Raw genomic sequence first — 24,268 nt, 5'->3', positions numbered from 1 at the left:
CCAGGGAAAAGGGGAGGATGGCCAGGATCTGGTACCATGCTCACACCTTGAATTAGGGATGCAGCAGTGAAAGCTTTGGCTTATTCCCTTCTTCCCCCGAAACTCTGGAAGTATTTTTGGCTATCAGAAAGCATCCTTTATCCCTCGTAGATCTCATGATCAGTCAACTCAAGAAGGTCTCAGGTATTTGCCCTATAGAAAGATGGCTGTTAAGGAGTAGGGAAGGAATTCTGACCTGAATGCTTACGTTTTATGAAGTAACTTGAAATGTTCTAAACTTTTACAAATATTGTCTGAAATAATTGTTTTATATAGTCATTTGCCACTTTGTAAGGCGTGATATATAGAAGAAAAAATTTTTCTTAAAACGTTTTTAAAGAAAGTTTTTGCCTGTTTTTTAATTAGCTAGATTTTGCTGTTATATATGATAGTGTTAATGTAGGATACTAATTGTACTTAAAGAAGAGAAATACTTTGTCATTTTGAAAAATGAACTCTATTTTCTTCTAGTCTAATGGATGGGATCCCAATGATATGTTTCGATATAATGAAGAAAATTATGGTGTAGTGTCTACATATGATAGCAGTTTATCTTCATATACGTAAGTTTAGAAAATTGACTTTTTTAAGCGAATTTGTCTTTGATTTTCATCAGCTTATGTTAGCATGTTGAATAAATAAATATTTGTGTTGGATTTTAGTTTAAACAATTATGTGAAAGAATTAATCCTGTCACTACCTAGGCTGATAAATTCTCATTAAAACGGAATACATTTAGTTTACATATAACCTAATTTTATGCTCTAGATAATTTTTTTTTTAAAGCTGTAAAAACTCTGAATTTGCAAGTATAGATGTTATGGGGCAGTAGTCAATTTAACCAGTTTTGGAAATGTTACATTCCTCTAGGGAAACGTGAAACCGAAAAAAAAGCTAATTTTGATTTATACATAAGTAGATCAGTGTAATTCTTTTATAGTTTTACCCATATTTCAAGCTCTCAACTTTCTTTCTTTTTTTTTTTTTTTTTTTTAAATTTTTTTCAACGTTTATTTATTTTTGGGACAGAGAGAGACAGAGCATGAACGGGGGAGGGGCAGAGAGAGAGGGAGACACAGAATCGGAAACAGGCTCCAGGCTCTGAGCCATCAGCCCAGAGCCTGACGCGGGGCTCAAACTCACGGACCGCGAGATCGTGACCTGGCTGAAGTCGGACGCTTAACCGACTGCGCCACCCAGGCGCCCCTCTCAACTTTCTTAATAGTGTTTTGGGACAGTTCTATAAACTGATTTTAAAATACTCACTTTGCTTTTTCTTTTCCTCACGTTTCAGGGTACCCTTAGAAAGGGATAACTCAGAAGAATTTTTAAAACGAGAAGCCAGGGCAAACCAGTTAGCAGAAGAAATTGAATCAAGTGCCCAGTACAAAGCCCGAGTGGCCCTGGAAAATGATGATAGGAGTGAAGAAGAAAAATACACAGCAGTTCAGAGAAATTCGAGTGAACGTGAGGGCCACGGCATAAACACTAGGTATTTAAAGGAAATCATGATGCAGTATTTTGGATACACAACTCAAGGTCTGTGTGAGAAGGTGTATTATTATTATTATATTTCATCTTCCTTTAATATAGCTTAGGTAGAGAATGCAAGTGGAATTGGTTTAAGATTCTGTTAGGGAAAAGATTATAGTAATTTTGGAAAATATTTTTTGAGCATCGAGCTTTACGAAGCCAAGTGTTGGAAATACAGTGATGAGCAAACCAAGGTTTGGAAGAGCTGCTTAAAACACAGTGATCAGATAGGGGTGGGGGTGCACAGAGCATAGTAACAGATCGCTAGGATTTGCTAGATTAGAGGTGTGTTCAAAGTATTAAGAATATCCAGAGTGAGGATGGCCTACCACGTAACTGTGGAGTCCGAGAACGCGTCACAGAGGAGGTGATGTTTTGTGATAAGATAGTACATGTGTCTGCTGCCCAGAGAGAAGTATGAGAGGGGCATTCCTTGCACGGTGAAAAGACACGTGAAAGAACCTAGCCAGCTGGGGACGAGGCTGGTTATTTTGTACGTCTGGAATACAGGGTGCTGTTGGGGGTGCAGTGTTGGCATCTGGTGATAGGAACTGAGGTAGTGAAGGACTTTGTGTCATGTTAAAGAGCACCCTGTAGGCAGGGGATGGTGTGAATGAACTCTGGGACATTTGAGAGTTGGTTGAAACGGGGAGACAAGTTAGTGTATTGAAATTGTTCAAGTGTGAGAACTTGGTAACCACCTAGGCCAGGGCTGGCGATAGAAAGGTTAGAAAAACCAGTTGACCCTAAGGTTTATTTGATAACTAAGTTGATTGATGTTTGTACTGGTAAAACATAGAGCAAGTGTGAGGGGAGATAGAGTGAGCTTATTTGTTCAATTTATTGCAGTTGAGGGGCTCGCAAGCCTTAGATAGATTTAATTCGTAAACATGTGTTGAGAACCATCTGCTACATACCTGATAGAATAAGATATAAATTCTTGAAGACACAACTTAGAGTCTGAAGATTGGAATTAAAGTGTTGTTCAGTGGGAGATTTTGAGACTGTGGGACTGGCAGTGTGGATTTTAGGATTCGTCAGTATTGCTGGTATTGAATGAAAATCCAATGACTAGCCACAGACCAAGAGGAAACAAAATAGAGAAAGCAAGGACACAGAAAGTTTCAAGAAGACAGACCACATTTGATATCAGAATCCGCCGTCTAGAGGCCAAGTAGGATAAGAATGAATACACTTGTTAAACTTTTTTGCTTAGGAGGAGAATCTGAGAGAAAAGGAAAGGCTAGAGACTAGACCTGAGGGTAACATGGAAGAATAGGGGTATTTGGGAGTGAGGCAGTTTGGTTTAGTGTTTAACCTTTTTATAACAAGCATTCACTTCTGCCTAAATTACTTTTCAATTTGTTTCATTGGCCTGATATCTATTAGGGTAAAATGATTTAGAGGATCTCTCATTTTCAGGGAAAATAAATATATTCCTCCTGGACAAAGAAACAGAGAAGTCATATCCTGGGGAAGTGGGAGACAGAATTCACCGCGTATGGGCCAGCCTGGATCGGGCTCCATGCCGTCAAGATCCACCTCTCACACTTCAGATTTCAACCCGAATTCTGGTTCAGACCAAAGAGTAGTTAATGGAGGCAAGTATTTTGACCAAATTTGTCAATGTCAATGATCAGATACATAGTTTTCTAAGTATTTAAGTTTAGCATAATTGGTAAGAGCATGCACACCTTCAGTGATTTCTGTGGAGTAGTTTTTACTTTAAAACTATTTAAAATTTGCTTTTGTGGATATCAAATTAGTAAAATTTGTATAAGTCTTTGGCATATACCGTATTTAGTATGATGAGATTCTCACATGTTATGATAAAGTGCTAAATTTAGCCAAAGATACTCAGTTGGCCAAAAAACACTCCACGTATAAAGAAATTGGAAACTTTGGGTAGGTTCTCAATTTTTTAAAACCCTGGATGATAAAATGATTTAGACACAGTTTATATGGAAAATCCTAGTCTGTGTGAAACACTCAGTGGTTAATACAGGTTCATTTTCGTAAACTGTTTATACATTTATATTCTGCTTACTTCAAGAAAGGATTTGAGGTAACTTGCTGTACAAGACATGACCAAGAGTCATGTGAAGAAGGTGAAGAAAGAAATGTGCTTAAATAAACGATAAGAACAACTCTTAGTTTAAGGATGGATATTACAGTTTAGCAGAAGTAAAGTGAAGGAGACTTGCATCTTTAGCAAGAAGATATTTTTCCGCTCTACCTCTAAATCCTAGGTTGTGGATCTTCCGTGTGAGTCTGGGATACTGGACAGCAGTGTTTTAGGCCACAGGGAAATACAATAGCAATACTACTTTATTCACCCGGGGAACAAAGTAGACGTTCAGTTTAAGGTATTCAAGTTTGGAAAGCTAAAACGGAAAGTAGAGAACACTGAGTTTCCAATTTCAGTTGTTTCTGTTGAGTCTTTCTCCAGAATTCCTCTCCAAATAAACACTCTTGAGTATTTTCTGTACTTAGTATTGGGGGTGAAATTTCTTTGCTCACTGAGTAAAGAATTTTAGTTGTTTATGAACAGAATTTCCAAGTAAAAAACCTGAAGGGGGCTAGGAAATGTATGATACTCAAGTGTGTGGAACCCTATGGAGAGGAGACCTGGACTGTTTCCTAAGATTAAGGTAAGTGCTGTGTGCTATGTAATGTTACACATTAGCTGTATCTTTACCTGTGCCTGTCCCTCAGTGTCACTTTATTTGGTGATGACTGCTCTGTAGTTGCATTGTTTATTAAGCAGTCTCTTAAATAAGTGTTTACTGCATAAATTATTTAGCAGGTCCCCCTTCTTTTTTCTAATTTGTTAAGATTGGAATGTTTTCTTGAAAAGGCAATGAATATTAACCTTTGTCACTCCTGTGACTCAAAAAATAGTAGTAATGGTTTATTTCTACTTAAAATGGACTTGCTTGATGAGATTTCAAATTGAGTCTTCAAGTATAAACTAGATGAAAATCACAGATGGTTATACAAAAAACAGCATTTTTAATGGGATATAATAGCTGCTGCTTATTTTCATGTTTCAAAAGCTAAAACTAATATAGTAAATAATCTTATTTTCCTGAGTTTTGTGATTTATTGTGTGAAATTATCTAGTTTATGTTATATTCCTTTTAATGATTGATTACTGAGAAACAGTTATAGAACCAGGATTAATAGGCAGAAGGTCTTAACTGTCTTCTTCAATAGTATGTGTAGATCCTAATTAACCCTTTGGGAACGTGTGTTCATTTAAAGAGACTTAATTTTAAGGAGGTTAAAGTAAAATGTGAATTTATGTCAGTTAAGTTATGCTAAAACTTATCACAAATCAAATGACTGTCCTCAAAGGGTTAAAATGTACAAGAAATCATTTTTGTCATTTTACTTTTTTTTCTGTTTACTTTTTTCCCTCATTTTTTTCTTTAGTTTTTATACTTTCCTTCATATCATTTGTTCTGTCAGGTGTTCCCTGGCCATCGCCTTGCCCATCTCCTTCCTCTCGCCCACCTTCTCGCTACCAGTCAGGTCCCAACTCTCTTCCACCTCGGGCAGCCACCCCTACACGGCCGCCCTCCAGGCCCCCCTCGCGGCCATCCAGACCCCCGTCTCACCCCTCTGCTCATGGTTCTCCAGCTCCTGTCTCTACTATGCCTAAACGCATGTCTTCAGAAGGTACAATACCACAATTTGTTCATGTTTTTGTTTGTCTTTGTTTAACTCCTATGTGAGTTTATAATTACAAAATAGTTTCCTCTTCATTATTTAATAACCTATAATTTCCGTGTTTTAACTTTAGTTTATTAAAACTATTTCTATTAACCTTTTGTTCATGAGAAATGTGGTAAATACTGTGTGAAGCAATGAACTGTCCTGGATTGTAAGAATGAGGCTTTAATCTCTGCCTGGTAATGATGCTCTTTTACAGCCCCAGAAGGTCTACTCCAGGTTTCTGTCCCTCTCAATATGCAATGTAAACAGTGGCTAATGATAAACAGTGAACTTTCTTTACCCAGTCTTGGCCTTACTGTAGAAGCTATCATAAAAAATAAAATAATGATAAAAAAGAACCTATTATTTTACAGTTACTTGGCCAGGGTACTAGTGAACCTACCTGTTGGCCATAGGCAGGAATGGTGGTTTAGAGGTCCTTTTTGAGAGGGACAGTCCATGTAGTTGCCTTCGTGTGTTTACTCTTAGATTATAATATGGAGATTGGTCTTATGTTTGGGGGATTTAAGAAAATTAGCGTCATAATATTTTCTAGTGAAAGTCTAATCTGGAAGAAGTCCTTGATCTAAGATAAAGTTGTTAATAAAAACCACGTGCCCTTGTCAAAAACAAAACAAAACAAACCTGTAGTTTTCATGCAATATTTGATGCTATACCCTCTGTTGCTATGTAGCAAATACATGGAGGTATTGTAGGAAGGTCACATTTTAATATAAATGCAGTGCATATGTTAAAGACCTGTTTTCTGAATAACTCCTTTTGATGTTTATTTCAGAGTATTTGTGTTAGAATTTTGATCTGCTTTGTTCATTAAAATCGCAGTTGATACAGTTACTGTTGAGACTAATACAGTTTTCTGGCAGTGCTTCCCTGGAGAAAACTATGTTGGCTGCTTTTTAATAAACTGTTGCCATCTAGGCAAGACGGAGGTCATGGGATCTTGACTAAAGTAGCTAACCTTGAACAGCATGTTGCACTGATTTTCAAGGTGACTTCCTTGCACAAAAGTGCCTGTAATGGTGGCCACTAAACAAGAAGTTAAATTCTATTGAAGTATTTGTTGGGATGCATTGTTTGAGTAAAAACAGGACTCACTAGTGAGTACGTACATCTTCACCACAGTAAATTGTCAGGACTGCTTATGGACTGACTATTCGGGCAGAAGTACACCCTCTGCATATTGAGAGGCTGCTACATTATCCAATTTTTCTTTTTGACTAATTTCAATTAAACTGTTTTCCAGTCATGTAGTTAGATGACACTGAAGCATTTTTAAAGTGTGAACTTCACAAGTAAAACCACTAAATATTAAATACAATGGTTTTGTGTATTTAGTATAGGAGAGTACATTTTGTTTCTGTATTTTATGTATTATCAAAAAGAATGAATTTTTTTGCAAGTTAAGAGTTTGATTTCATTGTGCTATACCAATTAGCTTTCTTGTTCTTTTTCTCTAAATGGGTGTAAAAAATATATATATAGATACACAGTTACCCAATTCGTAATTCAATTTTTTTTATGTAAATCACTTCTCCAGTTGAAAACTATGATATATAACATTAACATTTCTTTTTAACATTGTGTCCATGGGTAAATTCCTACTGAGAACACAAATTTGTTTGACATTCTAAAGAGTTCAACAGCAAGGTGAGGGTGAAGATTGGCTTTGACATCAACAGTGAGTTTTACTGAGTGTTAGCACTGTCTGGCTTCTCTACTGAGAGCAAGTCTGTCTACTGTTTTCACCTGATTGTTTTGTTCCACTGCAGAGTAGACTTTTTAGAAATAGAAATCACAAATGGGTTGACAGAATTAACGACCTAGAATTTTGACAATTTATATAGTGCAAAATTTCTTCTCCAAATGTCAATTATTCTAGTGTTTCATGTCTTTTCAGTAGAATTTTCAGCTCATAGCCTGGTTAAGTATGAGAAACTGCTTACAGGTGAAGACTGCTTTAAGGCATGGCTTGTAAAATTTATTACCATGGCAGAAGAGGTAGATAAACTAAGATTTTATAGAAATTTAAGAAAGGTGTGTAGATATGTTTCCATAGTATAAAAGCATATAGGGATCAGTAGTCTTTTATTTAAATTTTTTTTTTCTGATTTTAGAAGTAATACAGAAAATTTGAGGGGAAAAGCTAAAAATGTGTGGTAAAATAAAACTTAGGTAACCATAACTTCTGTTAACATTTTATTGTTTTTATTTTTATATGCCTACAAGTAATGGATATAGATTAAACAAATTGCCAAAAGTCTTTGAAAAGTTATGACATCTCTTTGATTTCTTATGTCAGCTTCATCCCTCCCTTCCTTTAAAAATAAAGGGAAATAATATAAAATTTATTTATAAAACCTTATGGCATTCCACAAAATAATTCTGAAAGAATATGGCCAAAAATATGTTGTTTTGTTTTTGTTTTTGTTCATTCTTTTATAACCAAGGAGAAAGTAGAGAGAGAGAGGTGTGTGTGTGGTGTGTGTGTGTGTGTGTGTGTGTGTGTGTATGTGTGTGAGTGAGTGAGTGAATGGGGTATATGTGTTTAGCAGAAAAGTTGTACTGATGGACGTTGTATCATTTATGTGATGTTCACTATTCCTTTCTTAGGGCCTCCGAGGATGTCCCCAAAGGCCCAGCGACACCCTCGAAATCACAGAGTTTCTGCTGGGAGGGGTTCCATTTCCAGTGGCCTAGAATTTGTATCCCATACTCCACCAAGTGAAGCAGCTGCTCCTCCAGCAGCAAGGACCAGTCCTGCGGGGGGCACATGGTCATCAGTGGTCAGCGGGGGTAGGTAACACTTGGCTTGGAACATAATGACAGTGTTCATTTTGTAATTCTGCATGTAAAAAGGGCTCCACCACTCACTATATGTTAGAGCAAAACATGTGATCATTCTGAGTTTCAGTTTTGTCAATGGGTTAATATCTGCCTGTTCTACTTTATGGACTTGTGATAAGATTCATATGAGATTTGTAAGTATGAACATAATTCATAGTTTTATAAAGTACCACTCAAATATAAAGCAAATACAGTATGAGGGACCATATTTCCTATCTTCTTAGCAGTTTTGTCCACAGATTCATTCCACAAACATCTGGGCTCACCGTGCTATGTGTTTCTAAAGTTAAAGAAAATTTTTTTTCTAACGTTTACTTATTTTTGAGAGAGAGAGAGACAGAGAGTATGTGAGCCGAAGAGGGGCAGAGAGAGAGAGGGAGACACAGAATCCAAAGCAGGCTCCAGGCTCCACGCTGTCAGCACAGAGCCCGATGCAGGGCATGAACTCACAAACTGCAAGATCATGACCTTAGCCGAAGTTGGCACTTAACTGACTGAGCCCCGCAGGCGCCTGCTTTGTGTTTTAATAGCATGTGTATATGGCACTAATTTCTGATTGTATTTCCCTTATGAAGAATATCAAACATAACTCAAGGGTCCCAAGTTTTATCTGTGATTAGCCTGAGGAATGTGCTGACAGCAGTTATAAAATTATAAAAAATACACTTTGATAAGAACTTACAGTTAATTTAATGTTTGCTTCCATAACTGTGGAGAGTTAGAGCACACAGTGATAGAGGTTTTTTGTTTTGTTTTTGTTTTTGTTTTTGTTTTTGTTTTTATCATCTATCTTAATCAGCACATAGAATCTTTAAAAGAAAAAAGATCTTGGGGCACCTGGGTGGCTCAATTGGTTGAGCCCCTGACTTCGGCTCAGGTCATGATCTCGCAGTCCGTGAGTTTGGGCCCCTCGTTGGGCTCTGTGCTGACAACCCTTGAGCCTGGATCCTGCTTGATTCTGTGTCTCCCTCTCTCTCTGCCCCTCCCCCACTCGTGCTCTGTCTGTCTCTCTCTCTCTCTCTTTCTCTGTCAAAAATAAACATTTAAATATTTTTAAAAAGAAAAAAGATCTTTATTTTAAAAAAATGTTTTAAGTTTATTTATTTTGAGAGAGACAGCACAAGTGGAGGAGGGGTAAGGGGGAGGGGAGAGAATCCCAAGCAGGTTTCATGCCAACAGCACAGAGTCCAGTGCGGGGCTTGAACTGACAAAACCATAAGATCATGACCTGAGCTGAAACCCAAGAGTCAGATGCTTAACTGAATGAGCCACCCAAGTGCCCCCAAGAAAAAAGATGTTTAAACTTAACCAGAAAGATCTCCAAACTCTGCTGAATGCTTTAGTTGATATATATTGCTCAGAATCATGTATGTATAATTTTATTGTAAATTCCCTTGTACTTCTGTTTTCTTCCTTGATCTTTAAAGAAAACCAAAAGAAATTAGATTTTAGATCTTAGAAATTAGATATTAATTAGGATAATCTAGTTAGAAATTAGATAGTAGTTATTAGAAGGAAATGATTCATTTAACAAGAGAATGGAAGGTCTAGAAACCTGTTTCTTCTGTTGTACCATTAATTATTTGACATTACTTAGAATCTGGAGATGAATTTGAGAGTAACAACATGATTATAGAAGTGAAACAATAAAAACTGTTGTTACATTTATACGCAGAATAGTGTTACAGGTTTGTTTTTTTATACTTATTAGAAAATTGACAGTTGTTGAAGTTTCCTTCCATGATCCTATGACTTCAAAATGTAAAGAACAACTAGAGTGAAGCGAATTGAACCATTTTCCCTAAATCTTTGAATCTGAGTTCTACAAATAAGTTTATAATGGAACAGGAAACTATTAGATGCTTACTTGAGCTCAAGTGGAGTATGAATCCCAGCATGAATTACCTTCCTCTTTTGGCTAAATTGGTTCCCCAATTTTCTTAGTTATTGCAAAGTGGCTGTTGAAGAGGCAAAAAAAGAACATACAGGATTGGCTGCAAGCTGCCAAAAGGTGTTTGAGTTTATTATTTGAAGGAGGAACAAATAAGCCCATTTCTTTGGGACCTCTACCCCATTATTAAAGAGACCTCTCACTTCATCTTAAAAAGTAGTGTTTATCTTGTCTTAGAATTCCAGGATCTAACGTGATTTAAAGTACTTCCTTTTAGAATTAATATATTTACTTACAAGGAAAAACTACATTTGTACTTAGGTATTAATAATTGTTGTCATTCTTCAGATACTTGTGTTCTCAGTCACCACCACGATTCCTTAAGACTTCTGAAAAGAAAACAGAGTGATGGGATAAAGAGTAATTGGGATGGTGGTCAAATTAGGACTATTTTACCTGTATTTTCAAAGAAGCCTCTTTGAGGAAGTGACATTTGAGCTGAGAATTTAACGTATAACTTTTCTCTTTCTTCTAGTTCCAAGATTATCCCCTAAAACTCACAGACCCAGGTCTCCCAGACAGAACAGTATTGGAAATACTCCTCCTGGGCCAGTTCTTGGTTCTCCCCAAGCTGGTATTATTCCAGCTGAAGCTGTTGCTATGCCTGTTCCAGCTGCATCTCCCACGCCTGCCAGTCCTGCATCCAATAGAGCTGTTACCCCATCTATTGAGGGTATGTAAGAAAGGGCTTCCAGCTCCAAAATGTCATTTGTGAGGTTCAGTGTTAGAGTTTAATGTTAATTGTATGAAAAATGCGATGTCCATTCATAGGTATATATTTGAGTATACATTTAAAATTTTACATAAATGGAGTTGTTTAAGTAATACTACTAATTTCATAAATGTTATTCTTGAATGTTAACAGGGCTGACATTCTTGGGTAGTAGCTATTAATATAAATAAACTTACTGGTGTTAGATAGGTCTTCAAAGGAGAAAAGCTTGTGGTTAAATGGAAATGTTTTTTCCCAAAAACTATAGTAAATAAAAATTGTTGAATATTTTCCCATTTTACTTTTTTTTTTTTTTTTTAATGTATTTTTTTTTTTTAGCTAAGGATTCCAGGCTTCAAGATCAGAGGCAGAATTCTCCTGCAGGGAATAAAGAAAATATGAAGCCCAGTGAAACATCACCTAGCTTCTCAAAGACTGAAAATAAAGGTTAGAGCTTTAAAAAGTCTTCCTGTATAACTTGGAAATAGGAAGGATAGTCTGATCTCATGCCAAATACAGATTGTTTTTGGTCAACACTTTTTCTTAGGATTGTGTGTATTTAAATGCATGAATTGACCAATGTCAAAATCTGTGATTAATATATTGAATAAAAGAACTTATTTTCATTTCTAGTATCTCCTCCTAAAAGGATTTTAAGTTAAAGATTTGCAGTAAATCTGTATTTAACTGTTCCACATTTCACAGGTATATCCCCAATTGTTTCTGAACATAGAAAACAGATTGATGACTTAAAGAAGTTTAAGAATGATTTTAGGGTAAGTGTTACTATTGATTAATGAGTTAGGATTTTAATGTCCTAAGAATTTTTATATCCTTCATTTACAAAATATATGCACACCCAGAAACCTCGAATGATGTGTGTAGAAAGCTAAGCATTCTTCAAGTTGTCTTTGCCTATGCTTTTAAGTAGGTAACTAAAATCATGTACTATGATAAGAACTAAACAGATATCAAATGAAAGAGAATATAATTGTGACATTTGAAGCCATCATAACATAAGTTATTATTTGGTGTTCATTTGATTACATTATTCAACGAAGAGTAGAGCAAAGCTGAGGCATTAATTACCTGATGTGGCGAGTGGATGATGGACTGGACCTCAGTGTTCTTAGGTAGTTGCAGATTTATACTTTGTGCACAAATGTATTGTGATAGAAATCTTTCTCTAAAACCATTTTTCTGTCTTCGGTCTTGTTAACATACTCTAATCTCTCCTGGATGACCATTGCATTCTTTTCTACAGCCTTTACCATAGTAATACATTTTGCATTTCAAGTCATATTTTGAGACCAACTCAGGAGGTCATCTTGAAACTTAGCTCCTTAGAGGGAAAAGATCTGATGATTAGCCTCAGAAAAAAATGGCTGTCTTAAGAGATGAATCAATCAGGGGCGCCTGGGTGGCTCAGTCAGTTAAGTGTCCGACTTTGGCTCAGGTCACGATCTCACAGTTCATGGGTTTGAGCCCCACATCCGGCTCTGTGCTGACAGCTCAGAGCCTGGAACCTGTCTCACATTCTGTGTCTCCCTTTGTCTCTGCCTCTCCCCCACTCGTGCTCTGTCCCTCTCTCTCAAAAATAAAAATAATAAAAACATTTTTAAAAAATTACAAAGAGATGAGTCAAATCAAAAGGCAGCCTTTTCCTAGCTTGTGTTGGCTTCCTAAAAATTAATAAATTTTTGCTGATAGCTTAATTTTTACTGTCACCATTCAAAATATTACATATCATATTTTATTACAATTTATTCAGCTTTAATGCTGTTAATAGGTGTGAATTTTAATTTTTTAAGCTATAGTTAATGCATGGACGGGACACCAAGAATTATGACTGAATGCCCAGATATCTGGTTTAGTATGTCATGCCCTCCAACACAATTAAAGCCCTCCTGTGTACTTGGCTGCCTCAGCTGCATCCTCCTGCCAGAGGGAAGGGTTTCTTTCCAGTGCAGTTCTTGATACTGTGTCATTGAGTAGATTCCTGAAGAAGAGAGGATACTATTTTGCATGATCTTCCGTTTGTTATGAATTGAGCTCATGCTATAGGAATTGCCCATTTCCTTAGCATTTTTTACAGTCAGACATTCAGGTCCCTTCTTACTTGAATTTAATTTATTATGTTATGAAGGAAAAAACATTTTTACTTTGGAGCATATGAGTTAGTACATTTCTTGTAGCAGTTATATGGAGGTATAATTTACATGTTACACAATTTAGCCATACAAAGTGTACAATTCAGTGGGTTTTAGCATATTCACAGTTGTACAACCATCACCACACTTAATTTTAGAACATTTTTCTTCGCCCCAAAAAGAAACCCCATAGCTCTTAGCAGTCACTCTTTTGCTTTAAACCCCCACCCCAACCCCCCACCTTTCCCTAGGTCCTGAACAGTTTACTTTCTGTCTCTATACGGTTGCCAGTTGTAGACATTTCATATGAATGGAATCATGTAATATGTGGCCTTTTGTGTCCGGCTTCTTTCACTTGGCGTAATGTTTTCAAAGCTCATCCATGTTGCACCATTTAGAAGTACTTCATTGGTTTTATGGATAAATACTATTCCATTGTATGGATATACCACATTTCATTTATCCATCAGTTGATGTCTCTTTCACTTATTCCCACGTTTTGACTATTATAAATAATGCTGCTATGAACAGTAGTGTAGTTATATTTTCATTTCTCTTGGCTATAGATACCTAAGACTGGAATTCCTGGGTCCTGTGGTAACTCTGTCTTTAGCCTGTGGAGGAAAACTTCCAGACTGTTTGCCAAAGCAACTGTACTGTTTTGCATTTCTACCAGCAGTATATGATGTTTTCTGATTCTCTACATCCTTACCAACACTTGTTATTGTCTTTGTTATTAGAGCCATCCTTGTGGTATCTCATCGCGGTTTTGATCTGCATTTCTCTGATGGCTGATGATGTTGAGCATCTTTTTATGTGCTCATTGGCCATTTGTAGATCTTTTTTTAGAGAAATGTCTATTCATTTTAAAAACTGAGTTGTCTTATTATCAAGTTGAGAGAGTTTTTTTATGTGTTCTGTGTACAGGTCTCACATCAGATACACGGTTTCTAAATTTCTTCTACCATTCTGTAGCTGGTCTTTTCACTTTCTTGATGTTGACCCTTGAAGCTTGAAAACTTTTGATTTTGTTGAAGTCTACTTTATCTTCCTTTTCTTTTATTGCGTGTGCTTTTGGTGTCATATCTTAGAAACTTTGGCTTAATCCATAGTCATAAAGATTTATTTTTATTTTCTTCTAAGAGTTTCATTTGAGGCTGTGATCTCTTTTGAGTAATTTTTTAATATTGTGTGAGGTAGGCTTCCAGATTTATTTTGCATGTTGCTCTCGCTTGTCTCAGCACCTCCTCTTAAAAGGGTACTGAATTGAATAATCTTTGTCCCCTTGTGGAAGCTCCGTTACTGGAGTCTGAACTGTCCTCCATGACATCTATATGTCTCTCTTTTTGTCAGTACCACAGTGTCTCTAGAGTTAGTATATTTTTAAATAGCCTACAACTTCATTTAGTAGAAAACATTACGTAACGTTCTTGTACTATTAGATCACAACTTCCTGCAATCTTTAACACTTGACTCTTAAATTCCAGGTAGTTGTAAGATTAGCATTCTACGTCTTTAGGACTTCTAATCTTACTTCTGTTGGGGGCCTGAATAAGTGTGAATGTATTATTAAGTCTCTTACAAGTAACTTTCTGGTCCATAAGTGAATACTGGAAAGCAAGGAAATAGTATTAAGAATGTTTGAGAGTAAGCTTATAATTTCCTAAAGGTAAAATAGCGTTATTAGTTTACATTTATTATTTCCTATGTGTCATACACTGTCCTAAGTGCTTGTGTGATAAATCCTTTAGTGTCCTAACATCCCTTTGAAGTAGGTTCTATTCTTTGAGGCAAAGACAAGTTAAATAATTTGCCCAGAGTCACATGGCTAGTTAAAAGAAAGGCCTGGCCATCTGTGTGTTCAAGTTTCTAGTAGTGCATTGGACAGTATCTAATGCATAGTGTGTCCTACATAGTGCATAGTGTCCTGCATACCTGCATAGTGTTCTGTGAATGAATCATCAGAGCCATCCTCATGACATGCACTTGGCCTTGAACTGTGGTGGTTCACAAACATCTGTAGTCTTTCATTGAGACAGAATTAGGAGTACCCTGTGGTTTTGTTTTTTCTGTTCATTTTCCTTGACACCCATCTGCAGGATCTAATGTAGCTGTGTGCAGGTTGCTGATAGCTTTATTTGTGTAAGAATTGCTAGTAATTTGATCTGTTACAGATTAATGGTACGAGGTTTGGAGGTGAGTAGACTATCTGGTTTGAATCTTGCCTTTACAAAACCATAAGTATGACATTGAAACATGTTATCTGCTTCTCTGAAGCTGAAATGGAATTATTGTAGAACAGATTTCATAGTGTTCTTACGAGAATTAAATGAGATGCTACCTGTAGTGTTTAACATAGTACATGACCCACAGTGTCTATTCAGTAAATATTAATTCCTATTAGCAAAGTAAAGATGATTGAGAATTTTACTGTCAATCAGTATTTTCTTGTTCTCTAAGTCACATGAGAATTTCAGTTTTCCCATTAAATGTTTATACTGCCCAAAGCAACCTATAGATTCAGTGTAGTCCCTGTCAAAATACCAGTGGCATTTTTCACAGAAACAGAATAAACAATCCTAAAAATTGTTTGTTACTACAATAGATTTCAAATGGCCAAAGCAATCTTGAGAAAGAAGAAGAAAGCTGGAGGCATTCCTGATTTCAAACTATGTATAAAGCTGCAGTAATAAAGAATGTTACTGATGTAAAAACAGCCATATGGGTCAGTTATAGAAATAGAGAGCCCAGAAGTAAACCCATGCATATATGGTGAACTAATTTACGACAGGAGCCAAGAATATAGAATGGGGAAGGGACAGTCTCATCCATAAATGGTATTGGGAAGACTGGACTGTCTAACACTATACCCAAAAATTAATTCAAAATAGATTAAAGACTTGAACATAAAACTCCTAGAAGAGGGGCGCCTGTTAAGCACCTGACTTCAGCTCAGGTCATGATCTCTCGGTTTCGTGGGTTTGAGACCCGTGTCGGGCTCTGTGCTGACAGCTGGGAGCCTGGAGCCTGCTTCAGATTCTGTGTTTCCCTGTCTCTCAGTCCCTCCCTGACTCATGCTCTCTCTCTGTCTCTCAAAAATAAGTGAAAACAAACAAGCCAGAAAACCTCCTAGAAGACTTCGGCATAAGCTCCTTTACATTGGCAGTGGTGGGCAGCAATATTTTTTGATTTGACATCAAAAGCAAAAGTAACGAGCAAAAATAACACACGGCAAAGGAAACCAACAAAATGAAAAGGAAACCTACTGCATGTAGGAAATATTTGCAAATCACATAACTGATACGGAATTAATATCCAGCATGCATAAAGAATTCCTACAACTCAGTAGCAAAAGAACAAGGAAACTGATTTTAAAATGGCAGAGGGTCTAAATAAACACTTTTCCAAAGAAGACACCAATAGCCAACAGGTCCATGAACAGGTGCTCACCACCAGTCACCAGGGAAGTGGGAATCAAAACCACAATGAAGTATCATACCCCTCACTCTTTTAGAATGGCTATTACCAAGAAGATAAGAAGGTAACAAATGCTGACCAAGATGTGCACCTTTTGTGGAAACATAAGTTGGTTCAGCCACTAAGGAAACAGTTTAGAAGTTCTTCAAAAATAAAAATTAAAAATAGAACTACCATATGATCTAGCAATTTCACTTCTGGGTAATTATACAAGGAAATGAAAATACTAGCTGAAAAAGATAGCTGCGCCCCCATGTTCATTGCAGCATTATTTACCATAGTCAAGACATGGAAGCAACCTAGGTGTCCATCAGTGGATGCACGGATAAAGAAAATTGTGTGTGTATATATGTAAGGACACACAGATACACATGTATTTTTATATAACATATCCACAAATGTGCACATGCACACACGTTATGTAACAGAGTATTCAGCCATAAAAAGGAAAGAGATCCTGTCATTTGCCATGACCATGGGTGGACCTTGAGGGCATTATGCTAAGTGAAATGTCAGACAAAGACAAATAATTGCATAATCTCACTTGTGTGTAAAATCATAAAGAAAGAAAAGAAAAAAAACTCATACAGGTTGATGGTTGCCATAGGCCAGGGGGCAGTGAAATGGGGAAGGGGGTCAAAAGGTACAAACGTCCAGTTATAAAATAACAGTAACATCAGGAGATGTAATGTTCAGTATGGTGACTACAGTCAGTAATACTGTATTGTATTTGATTTTTTTTTTTTTTCAACGTTTATTTATTTTTGGGACAGAGAGAGAGAGAGCATGAACGGGGGAGGGGCAGAGAGAGAGGGAGACACAGAATCGGAAACAGGCTCCAGGCTCCGAGCCATCAGCCCAGAGCCCGACGCGGGGCTCGAACTCACGGACCGCGAGATCGTGACCTGGCTGAAGTCGGACGCTTAACCGACTGCGCCACCCAGGCGCCCCGTTACTGTATTGTATTTGATTGAAAGTTGCTAAAAGAGCTGATCTTTTTTTTTTTAATTTAAAAAAAAATTTTTTTTTTTTTAACATTTATTTATTTTTGAGAGAGAGAGAGACAGAGCATGAACGGGGGAGGGTCAGAGAGAGGGAGACACAGAATCTGAAACAGGCTCCAGGCTCTGAGCTGTCAGCACAGGGCCCGACGTGGGGCTCGAACTCACGGACCGCGAGATCATGACCTGAGCTGAAGTCGGCCGCTTAACCAACTGAGCCACCCAGGCGCCCCTGATCTTTTTTTTTTTTTAAATATTTATTTATTTTGAGAGAGACAGTGTGAGTGGGGGAGGGGCAGAGAGAGACAGACACGCACGCGCACACACACACACGCACATGCACACACACACACACACAGAATCCAAAGCAGGCTCTAAGCTCTGAGCTGTCAGCACAGAGCCTGATGTGGGGCTCGAACTCGTGAACTGCAAGATCATGACCTGAGCTGAAGTCGGACACTTAATTGACTGAGTCACCCAGGTGTCCCTAAAAGAGTTAATCTTAAAAGTTCTTGTCATAAGAGAAAAAAAATTGTAACTGCACTTAACGGCTGTTAACTAGACATACTGAATTTGCAGTATATACATATATTGAAGGAATATGGTGTACATCTGAAACTGATAGAACGTTATACATTAATTATAGTTCAATAAAAGATAAAGTTCAATTTTGGGGAAAAAGTCTTCAGTTTTCACTTAGGTTTACTTACTATACTGCAGGTAGGAAATACAGCAGAATGCTCAAAAGTATGAATTGTGCCTTAGTTTGCCCATTTGTAAGGTAGTGATAATAGTGTCTATATCACATAGGTCTGTTGTAACAGCTAAATGAATGAGTTTGTAAATCATTTAGAACAGTGTCCAACCACAGTATTTTAGATAGATTTTCCTTTATACAAATACGACAACAGAAGTCTTATTTTTGCCTCAGAGACTCTTATAAATACTCAAAGAATCTTATGCAGTATACAGTTGGTCTGTTATGTTGGTAGCCTCTACTAAAGATTTATGTGAACAAATGGTGGCTTAAACATTAAGTGCCTATATTGTGGCTTAAATTGCCACCGGGTGCAAATAAATGTTCCTATCACCTTTTGCCCCGAGCTGCTTGTGGACTTTATAACTCTATTGGTGATGCAGTGAAGCTTGAGATGCATAATGCTGCGTGCCAAGCCTCAGGAGTGAGACTTTTACATTTGTTTGCCCATCTCGAGGCTTGAGACATAGTTTGTGTCTGTTCAGCCTTGCAGTCCCTTCTTGGTGCTTGGAGCGGCTGCTTATATTATTCTCCTTGCCTCTTCAGCTTTTTAGGTGGTGCCTTTTTCCTTCTTTTTTTCTTGTTATTTCCTTCATCTATTTCTCTCTCTTTTCTTTGGAGTATGGCATCTTAAATCATCTTGGGACAGTGGTAGCATTGTTTTCTTCTGGCTGGCAAACTTAAAAACCTCAGCAACTATTTCATTGACATCTTTTGTCTCCTGCTTTTCTTCATGGTACTTGTATTTTGCAGTTTCCTTCTTTACAAGTTAGAAGGTCTAACTGACCAACATGTCTAGTCCAGTGTCCCTTTGAATCCACCTACTTCTGGCTTCCCAGCCCACTACTTCTTGAGTCCAGGCCCAGGACTTAGTCCAGCCTCCATAACGGTCGCTGTATATGCTCACTTGGCTCCCTCCATTTCATTTTCCGCAAGACTACTGTGTTCATCTTTGTGAACTACAAATCTGCTCAGTACTAAACCTCTTTAAAATTCTTCAGTGACTGCTCATTTTCCTGAGAATTAAAAGCTAGAGTCCTTAACGTAGCTTTCAAGTTCGTTTATCATCTTGTCCCTCTTCGGTGAGTTTGCCATTTCTTTACCCACGCATTTGTGCTTCAGCAGTAGTGCTTTTCTGTTTTCACAGTGTGGAGCCGTCTTCTTCTCTTCCCTTGGATTTTTAAGCATGTTGTTCCTTTAGCTTAGACAATTCCATTTTCCAAACTACTACTCCCCGCCCTCCCCCTTCCCCCCCACCAAATCTTTTCTACCTTAGACTCGATGACTTTCACTGAAGAACCTTTTTCTATAAGTTGCTTTTCCTGTAGGATCCCATAGCATTTACCACATTCTGTTAAGTATCTGGTCTTACCCAGGTGATGGGCTGTTCGAGGATAGGAGGTCTTCCGTGTTTTCCATACCGAGCAGGCACAATTTCTGACACAGGGAAGGCAGGAAGTAAGTATTTAACTTTTGAGTTTAGGACGTTGGAGTGCTTCGATGACTATGGTTGTGTTGCATAGACATTGTGTTCTGCTATTACTGCTTTATAATAAAAACATTCTTAAAGTAATGAAAAAAGCCTTATTCGGTATATCTCAAGCTTACAAATATTAGTTTGCTTATACTCATGGAGAAAATTCATTATAAAGTTATTTAAAATATTTAAGCATAATTATTTCCTTTATTTAGTTACAGCCAAGTTCTACTTCTGAATCTATGGATCAACTGCTAAACAAAAATAGAGAGGGAGAAAAATCAAGAGATTTGGTCAAAGACAAAATTGAACCAAATGCTAAGGATTCTTTCGTTGAAAATAGCAGCAGCAATTGCACCAGTGGCAGCAGCAAACCGAGCAGTCCCAGCATTTCCCCTTCAGTCCTCAGTAATGCGGAGCACAAGAGGGGACCTGAGGTCACATCCCAAGGGGTTCAGACTTCCAGTCCGGGATGCAAACAAGATAAAGATGATAAAGAGGAGAAGAAAGATGCAGCTGAGTGAGTAGACCTCGAATTGAGCACATCCTGTTATTTGCTTAAATGTTTCTTAAAGGGTACAGGGCCCTTCAGCTCAAGAATCTGTCTGGACATTTGGACCTGTTTTGTAGGTGGACCTCAAGTTACAAACAGCTGGGCTAAACCAGTGATGTCTTAAGTAAATCAGGTCTTTGCACTCTGCACTTCTCTTTTCCTTCCCCATTTTTGTTTCCCATGGTCAAAAACTAGACTAAATTAAGAAAGTTTTTTTTTCTGTAAATGTACAAGGAGTTGAAAAATTACTGGCTTTTGGGAATTCTGTCCCCTGGCCGCTAGTCAGTACCCACCTCCTGGCTCTGCTGCTGAGACCGGGAACTGTCACTGCCGAGAAGAGGAAGAAGTATCTGGTGCCCCTACTTGGAATTCAGCATGTTTTCTATCATAAACAGTGTTTTACTTAATGGTTAGATTTGTTAAGATAAACTTAATTCTGCACATTCAGTGTGTTATCAATTGAATGGATCTTTGTGGGCTAGCCTCAGAACCTAATCCAAGCTAACCACTGTTAATTGATTTGTTCTGGTCTCCATACAGTCCAGTTATGGCTGAACTTTTGGAGTGCGGCTTGTTGATCAAAGAGTGCTGCTGCTCAATTTGAAGCAAAAGTTTTTATTTCTTAGAGTCATGATTTTTCCCAAGGCATGTCACGGAGGAAACGCTTTGTCACATTAGAAAATACTGCATGCTAGGGGGCACCTGGCTGGCTCAGTCAGCAGAGGGTGCGACTCTTGATCTTGGGATTGTGAGTTTGAGCCCCATGTTGGGTGCAGAGGTTACTTAAAAATAAAATCTTAAAAAACAAACAAACCCACATGCTAGAGAATTGGTGTATTAGGGATTGCTTTTAGGAATATTTTGTCTTATCAGTTTAAATATTTGTTGATTGCCTCTGAGAGAAGAACTATATATTAACATTTTTTTTTTTTAGTTGCCCCTTTTTGGCCGATCCTTATCAGATTAAAGAGTGGGAAATTCGTGCATATGTTTTAATGAAGAGGATTAGTGATTCAGTAAGAATTGTTTAATGTATGTTCAGCCGTTTAACAAAACAGGTATGGAAGACTTGAGAGAAACATAAGTTCCATGCAGATTTTACTGGCCCTTTTTAATTTTCCCCTGGTTTAGGCAAGTGAGAAAATCAACACTGAATCCTAATGCAAAGGAGTTTAACCCTCGTTCCTTTTCTCAGGTAAGTTTGTTTCTTTCTTTGAAGTAATCTAGTCTCGAAAATGATAAATGTAGTAGTAGTAGGATTTCCCCCATACCTGCCATCTAAAGTCAGTTATAGGATGCTGAAAAACCTGTAGTTTCTGTTCCTTTTTCTGTGGTCATTTATGAATACTTCTGAGCCATGGAAAAGATTCATGTTTTGTTTTGTCATCAGTTAGATGTGATCTGGGGCAAATCTTTGAATCTTCCTCGCTGGCTGGCTAGCGAGGCTCTCAGGTTTATAGATGAACTATTATTCTGTTAAATTTGTAAGAAGATATTTCTTTACTTTTAGAAACACTTTCCAGGGGGCACCTGGGTGGCTCAGTTGGTTAAGCATCTGACTCTTGATCGGGTCATGGTCTCACAGTTTGTGAGTTTGAGCCCGACATCGGGATCTGCGCTGACATCGCAGAGCCTGCTTGGGATTCTCTGTCCTTCTCTCTCTGCCCCACCCCTGATGGCTCTCTTGTTCTTTCTTCTCTCTCTCTCTCTCTCTCTCTCTCTCTCTCTCTCTCTCTCTCTCAAAAATTAAGTAAACTCTAGGGGTGCCTGGGTGGCTTTGTCAGTTAAGCGTCCAACTTTGGCTCAGGTTGTGATCTTGCGGCTCATGGGTTCGAGCCCCATGTCAGGCTCTGTGCTGACAGCTCAGAGCCTGGAGCCTGCTTCGTATTCTGTGTCTCCCTTTCTCTCCACCCCTCTCCCACTCACGCTCTGTCTCTCAAAAATAAGTAAACAATTAAAAATAATTTTTTTAAATTAATTTAAAAAAGATGTTAAAAACTTTCTCCAGTTCCTTAAGGATCACTTATTTTTAGGTGCTTAAAAAGCTGTCATTTTTAGTAGTATTATTGATGTTGGCAAATTATTGTAATAAATGAGTTGGCAAATTTCATTTCCTACATAACTTTTTCCTTTTATTTTAAACATATGGAAGTTTATTTTCTAAAGTTTTTTTCATTAAAAGGGACTAATTAAAAGTGAGTAGATCTTAGAAAGATGAGAAGATCAGTTTTCAGATTGCAATAATAGCTTTTCATCTGAAGATAGTTGATTTTTATTTTTATAGCCAAAGCCTTCTACCACCCCAACTTCACCTCGTCCTCAAGCACAACCTAGCCCATCTATGGTGGGTCATCAGCAGCCAGCTCCAGTTTATACTCAGCCTGTCTGTTTTGCACCAAATATGATGTATCCAGTCCCAGTGAGCCCAGGCGTGCAAGTAAGTCCTAGAATTTAATGTGCACTTACCCTCCCTAGTTATTTGTATTTGACCCCAAGCGCTCTCTAGGTATGGGGTGACTTGAGGTAGTGATGGCGAAACAAAAATACTTGAAAAGAGGAGGCATGTGATGGCATGGTATGTTTTTAGTATAAAATGTGAGAATGTTTTCTGGTGAGAAAGAAAGATGGTTTAGATTTACTGGTTTGGGGTTTGTCCTTTTAGGTGTGAGTGTGATTTTATTTTTTAATGACTCCTGGCAAACCAGGAGACCTCAGAACTAGCTCTCTAACAATATACCAGTAAGAGAAAATAGTAAAATATATTCTTACTATCATAAGAGCCTAATTTTCTTTCTTTTTTTTTTTTTTTTTTAATTCTCTCAAGCCTTTATACCCTATACCTATGACGCCCATGCCAGTGAATCAAGCCAAGACATATAGAGCAGGTAAAGGTGAGAATAATCCTGCCTGTGTTTGCTTGTAAGTGTGCATGCTGCATGAATTAAGTAATATTTGTGGTTCAGCTTTGACTTTTGATGAGCCTGTACGCTGACTTGTGGTACCCAACACTGCCTGAGGTGTTCAGATGTATTTTTTTTAATGTGTATTTATTTTTGAGAGAGAGAGTGTGCATGCAGCGGAGGGGCAGAAGATCCAAAGCAGGCTCTTTGCTGACAGCAGAGAGCCCAGTGCGGGGCTTGAACTCATGTACCATGAGATCATAATCTGAGCTGAAGTCAGATGCTTAATGTACTAAGCCACCCAGGCACCCTAAGGTGCATTTTTATGAACAAAACTAGGAGAGGAGAAATGCTCATCAGTTAGGATTGTTCAAAAGAATTCTTTGAAAAGAATAATTGAATTCCGAAGTTTTCAATGTTAAATTTTGAAGAGTGTTTGTTAAATTATTTTACTAAGTTGCTGACCTTTGAATTTTTTTTTTTAATTTTTTTTTTCAATATATGAAATTTATTGTCAAAATGGTTTCCATACAACACCCAGTGCTCATCCCAAAAGGTGCCCTCCTCAATACCCATCACCCACCCTCCCCTCCCTCCCACCCCCCATCAACCCTCAGTTTCTTAGTTTTTAAGAGTCTCTTATGCTTTGGCTGTCTCCCACTCTAACCTCTTTTTTTTTTTTTTTCCTTCCCCTCTCCCATGGGTTTCTGTTAAGTTTCTCAGGATCCACATAAGAGTGAAAACATACGGTATCTGGCTGACCTTTGAATTTTATACTAACCTGCAGTTCCCACCCCCATCCCTACTCCCCATCCAGAATTTCTTTTTGAGCAGAGGCCAGCTCACTTCAGAAACCATCAGAATCTTCATAGTAGAGGGATGTTTCCTCTTTTTAAGATGGCGTTATAGTACAGTATGGCTCTTGGTGTGAGAGAGGCACTTTATCTTCAGGAGGCAGGGTCATTTCTAGTAAGGGAGAACAGGCACATGTCAAGAACAGCACCTACAAACATATGCTATGCTCAGAAGATGGGAAGTGACTGGATAATTGGTTTGTCCATAATTCACATTTGGCAGTTATCAAGATTTTGCCATATTTACCTGAGGGTGCTTTGTTTTGTTGCTGAAGTATTAAA

General features: G+C 37.8%; 1 protein-coding gene across 9 annotated transcripts in view; it reads left to right on the top strand.

The window, feature by feature from the left end:
* ATXN2 (ataxin 2) overlaps positions 1-24,268 on the top strand; it is a 118,602-nt gene that overhangs the window by 67,302 nt on the left and 27,032 nt on the right. For 4 of the 9 annotated variants that reach the window (XM_086681691.1, XM_086681694.1, XM_086681696.1 and 1 more), the window contains 12 exons: positions 511-602; positions 1,334-1,531; positions 2,995-3,173; positions 5,008-5,253; positions 7,921-8,103; positions 10,581-10,778; positions 11,157-11,264; positions 11,523-11,593; positions 19,895-20,199; positions 21,364-21,427; positions 22,517-22,669; positions 23,057-23,123. In XM_086681691.1, coding sequence (XP_086537817.1) covers positions 511-602; positions 1,334-1,531; positions 2,995-3,173; positions 5,008-5,253; positions 7,921-8,103; positions 10,581-10,778; positions 11,157-11,264; positions 11,523-11,593; positions 19,895-20,199; positions 21,364-21,427; positions 22,517-22,669; positions 23,057-23,123 — 1,864 coding nt within the window. The remainder of the gene's footprint in view (positions 1-510; positions 603-1,333; positions 1,532-2,994; positions 3,174-5,007; positions 5,254-7,920; positions 8,104-10,580; positions 10,779-11,156; positions 11,265-11,522; positions 11,594-19,894; positions 20,200-21,363; positions 21,428-22,516; positions 22,670-23,056; positions 23,124-24,268) is intronic. The other 5 variants (XM_086681697.1, XM_086681695.1, XM_086681693.1 and 2 more) reach the window with 3 other exon arrangements.

The sequence above is a fragment of the Puma concolor genome, chromosome D3 (genome assembly GCF_028749965.1).
Source record: "Puma concolor isolate L17-30 chromosome D3, mPumCon1.1.hap2, whole genome shotgun sequence".
NCBI lineage: Eukaryota > Metazoa > Chordata > Mammalia > Carnivora > Felidae > Puma > Puma concolor.
The sequence above is the reverse complement of the archived record's forward strand: the minus strand, read 5'-3'. Positions and strand labels throughout refer to the sequence as shown.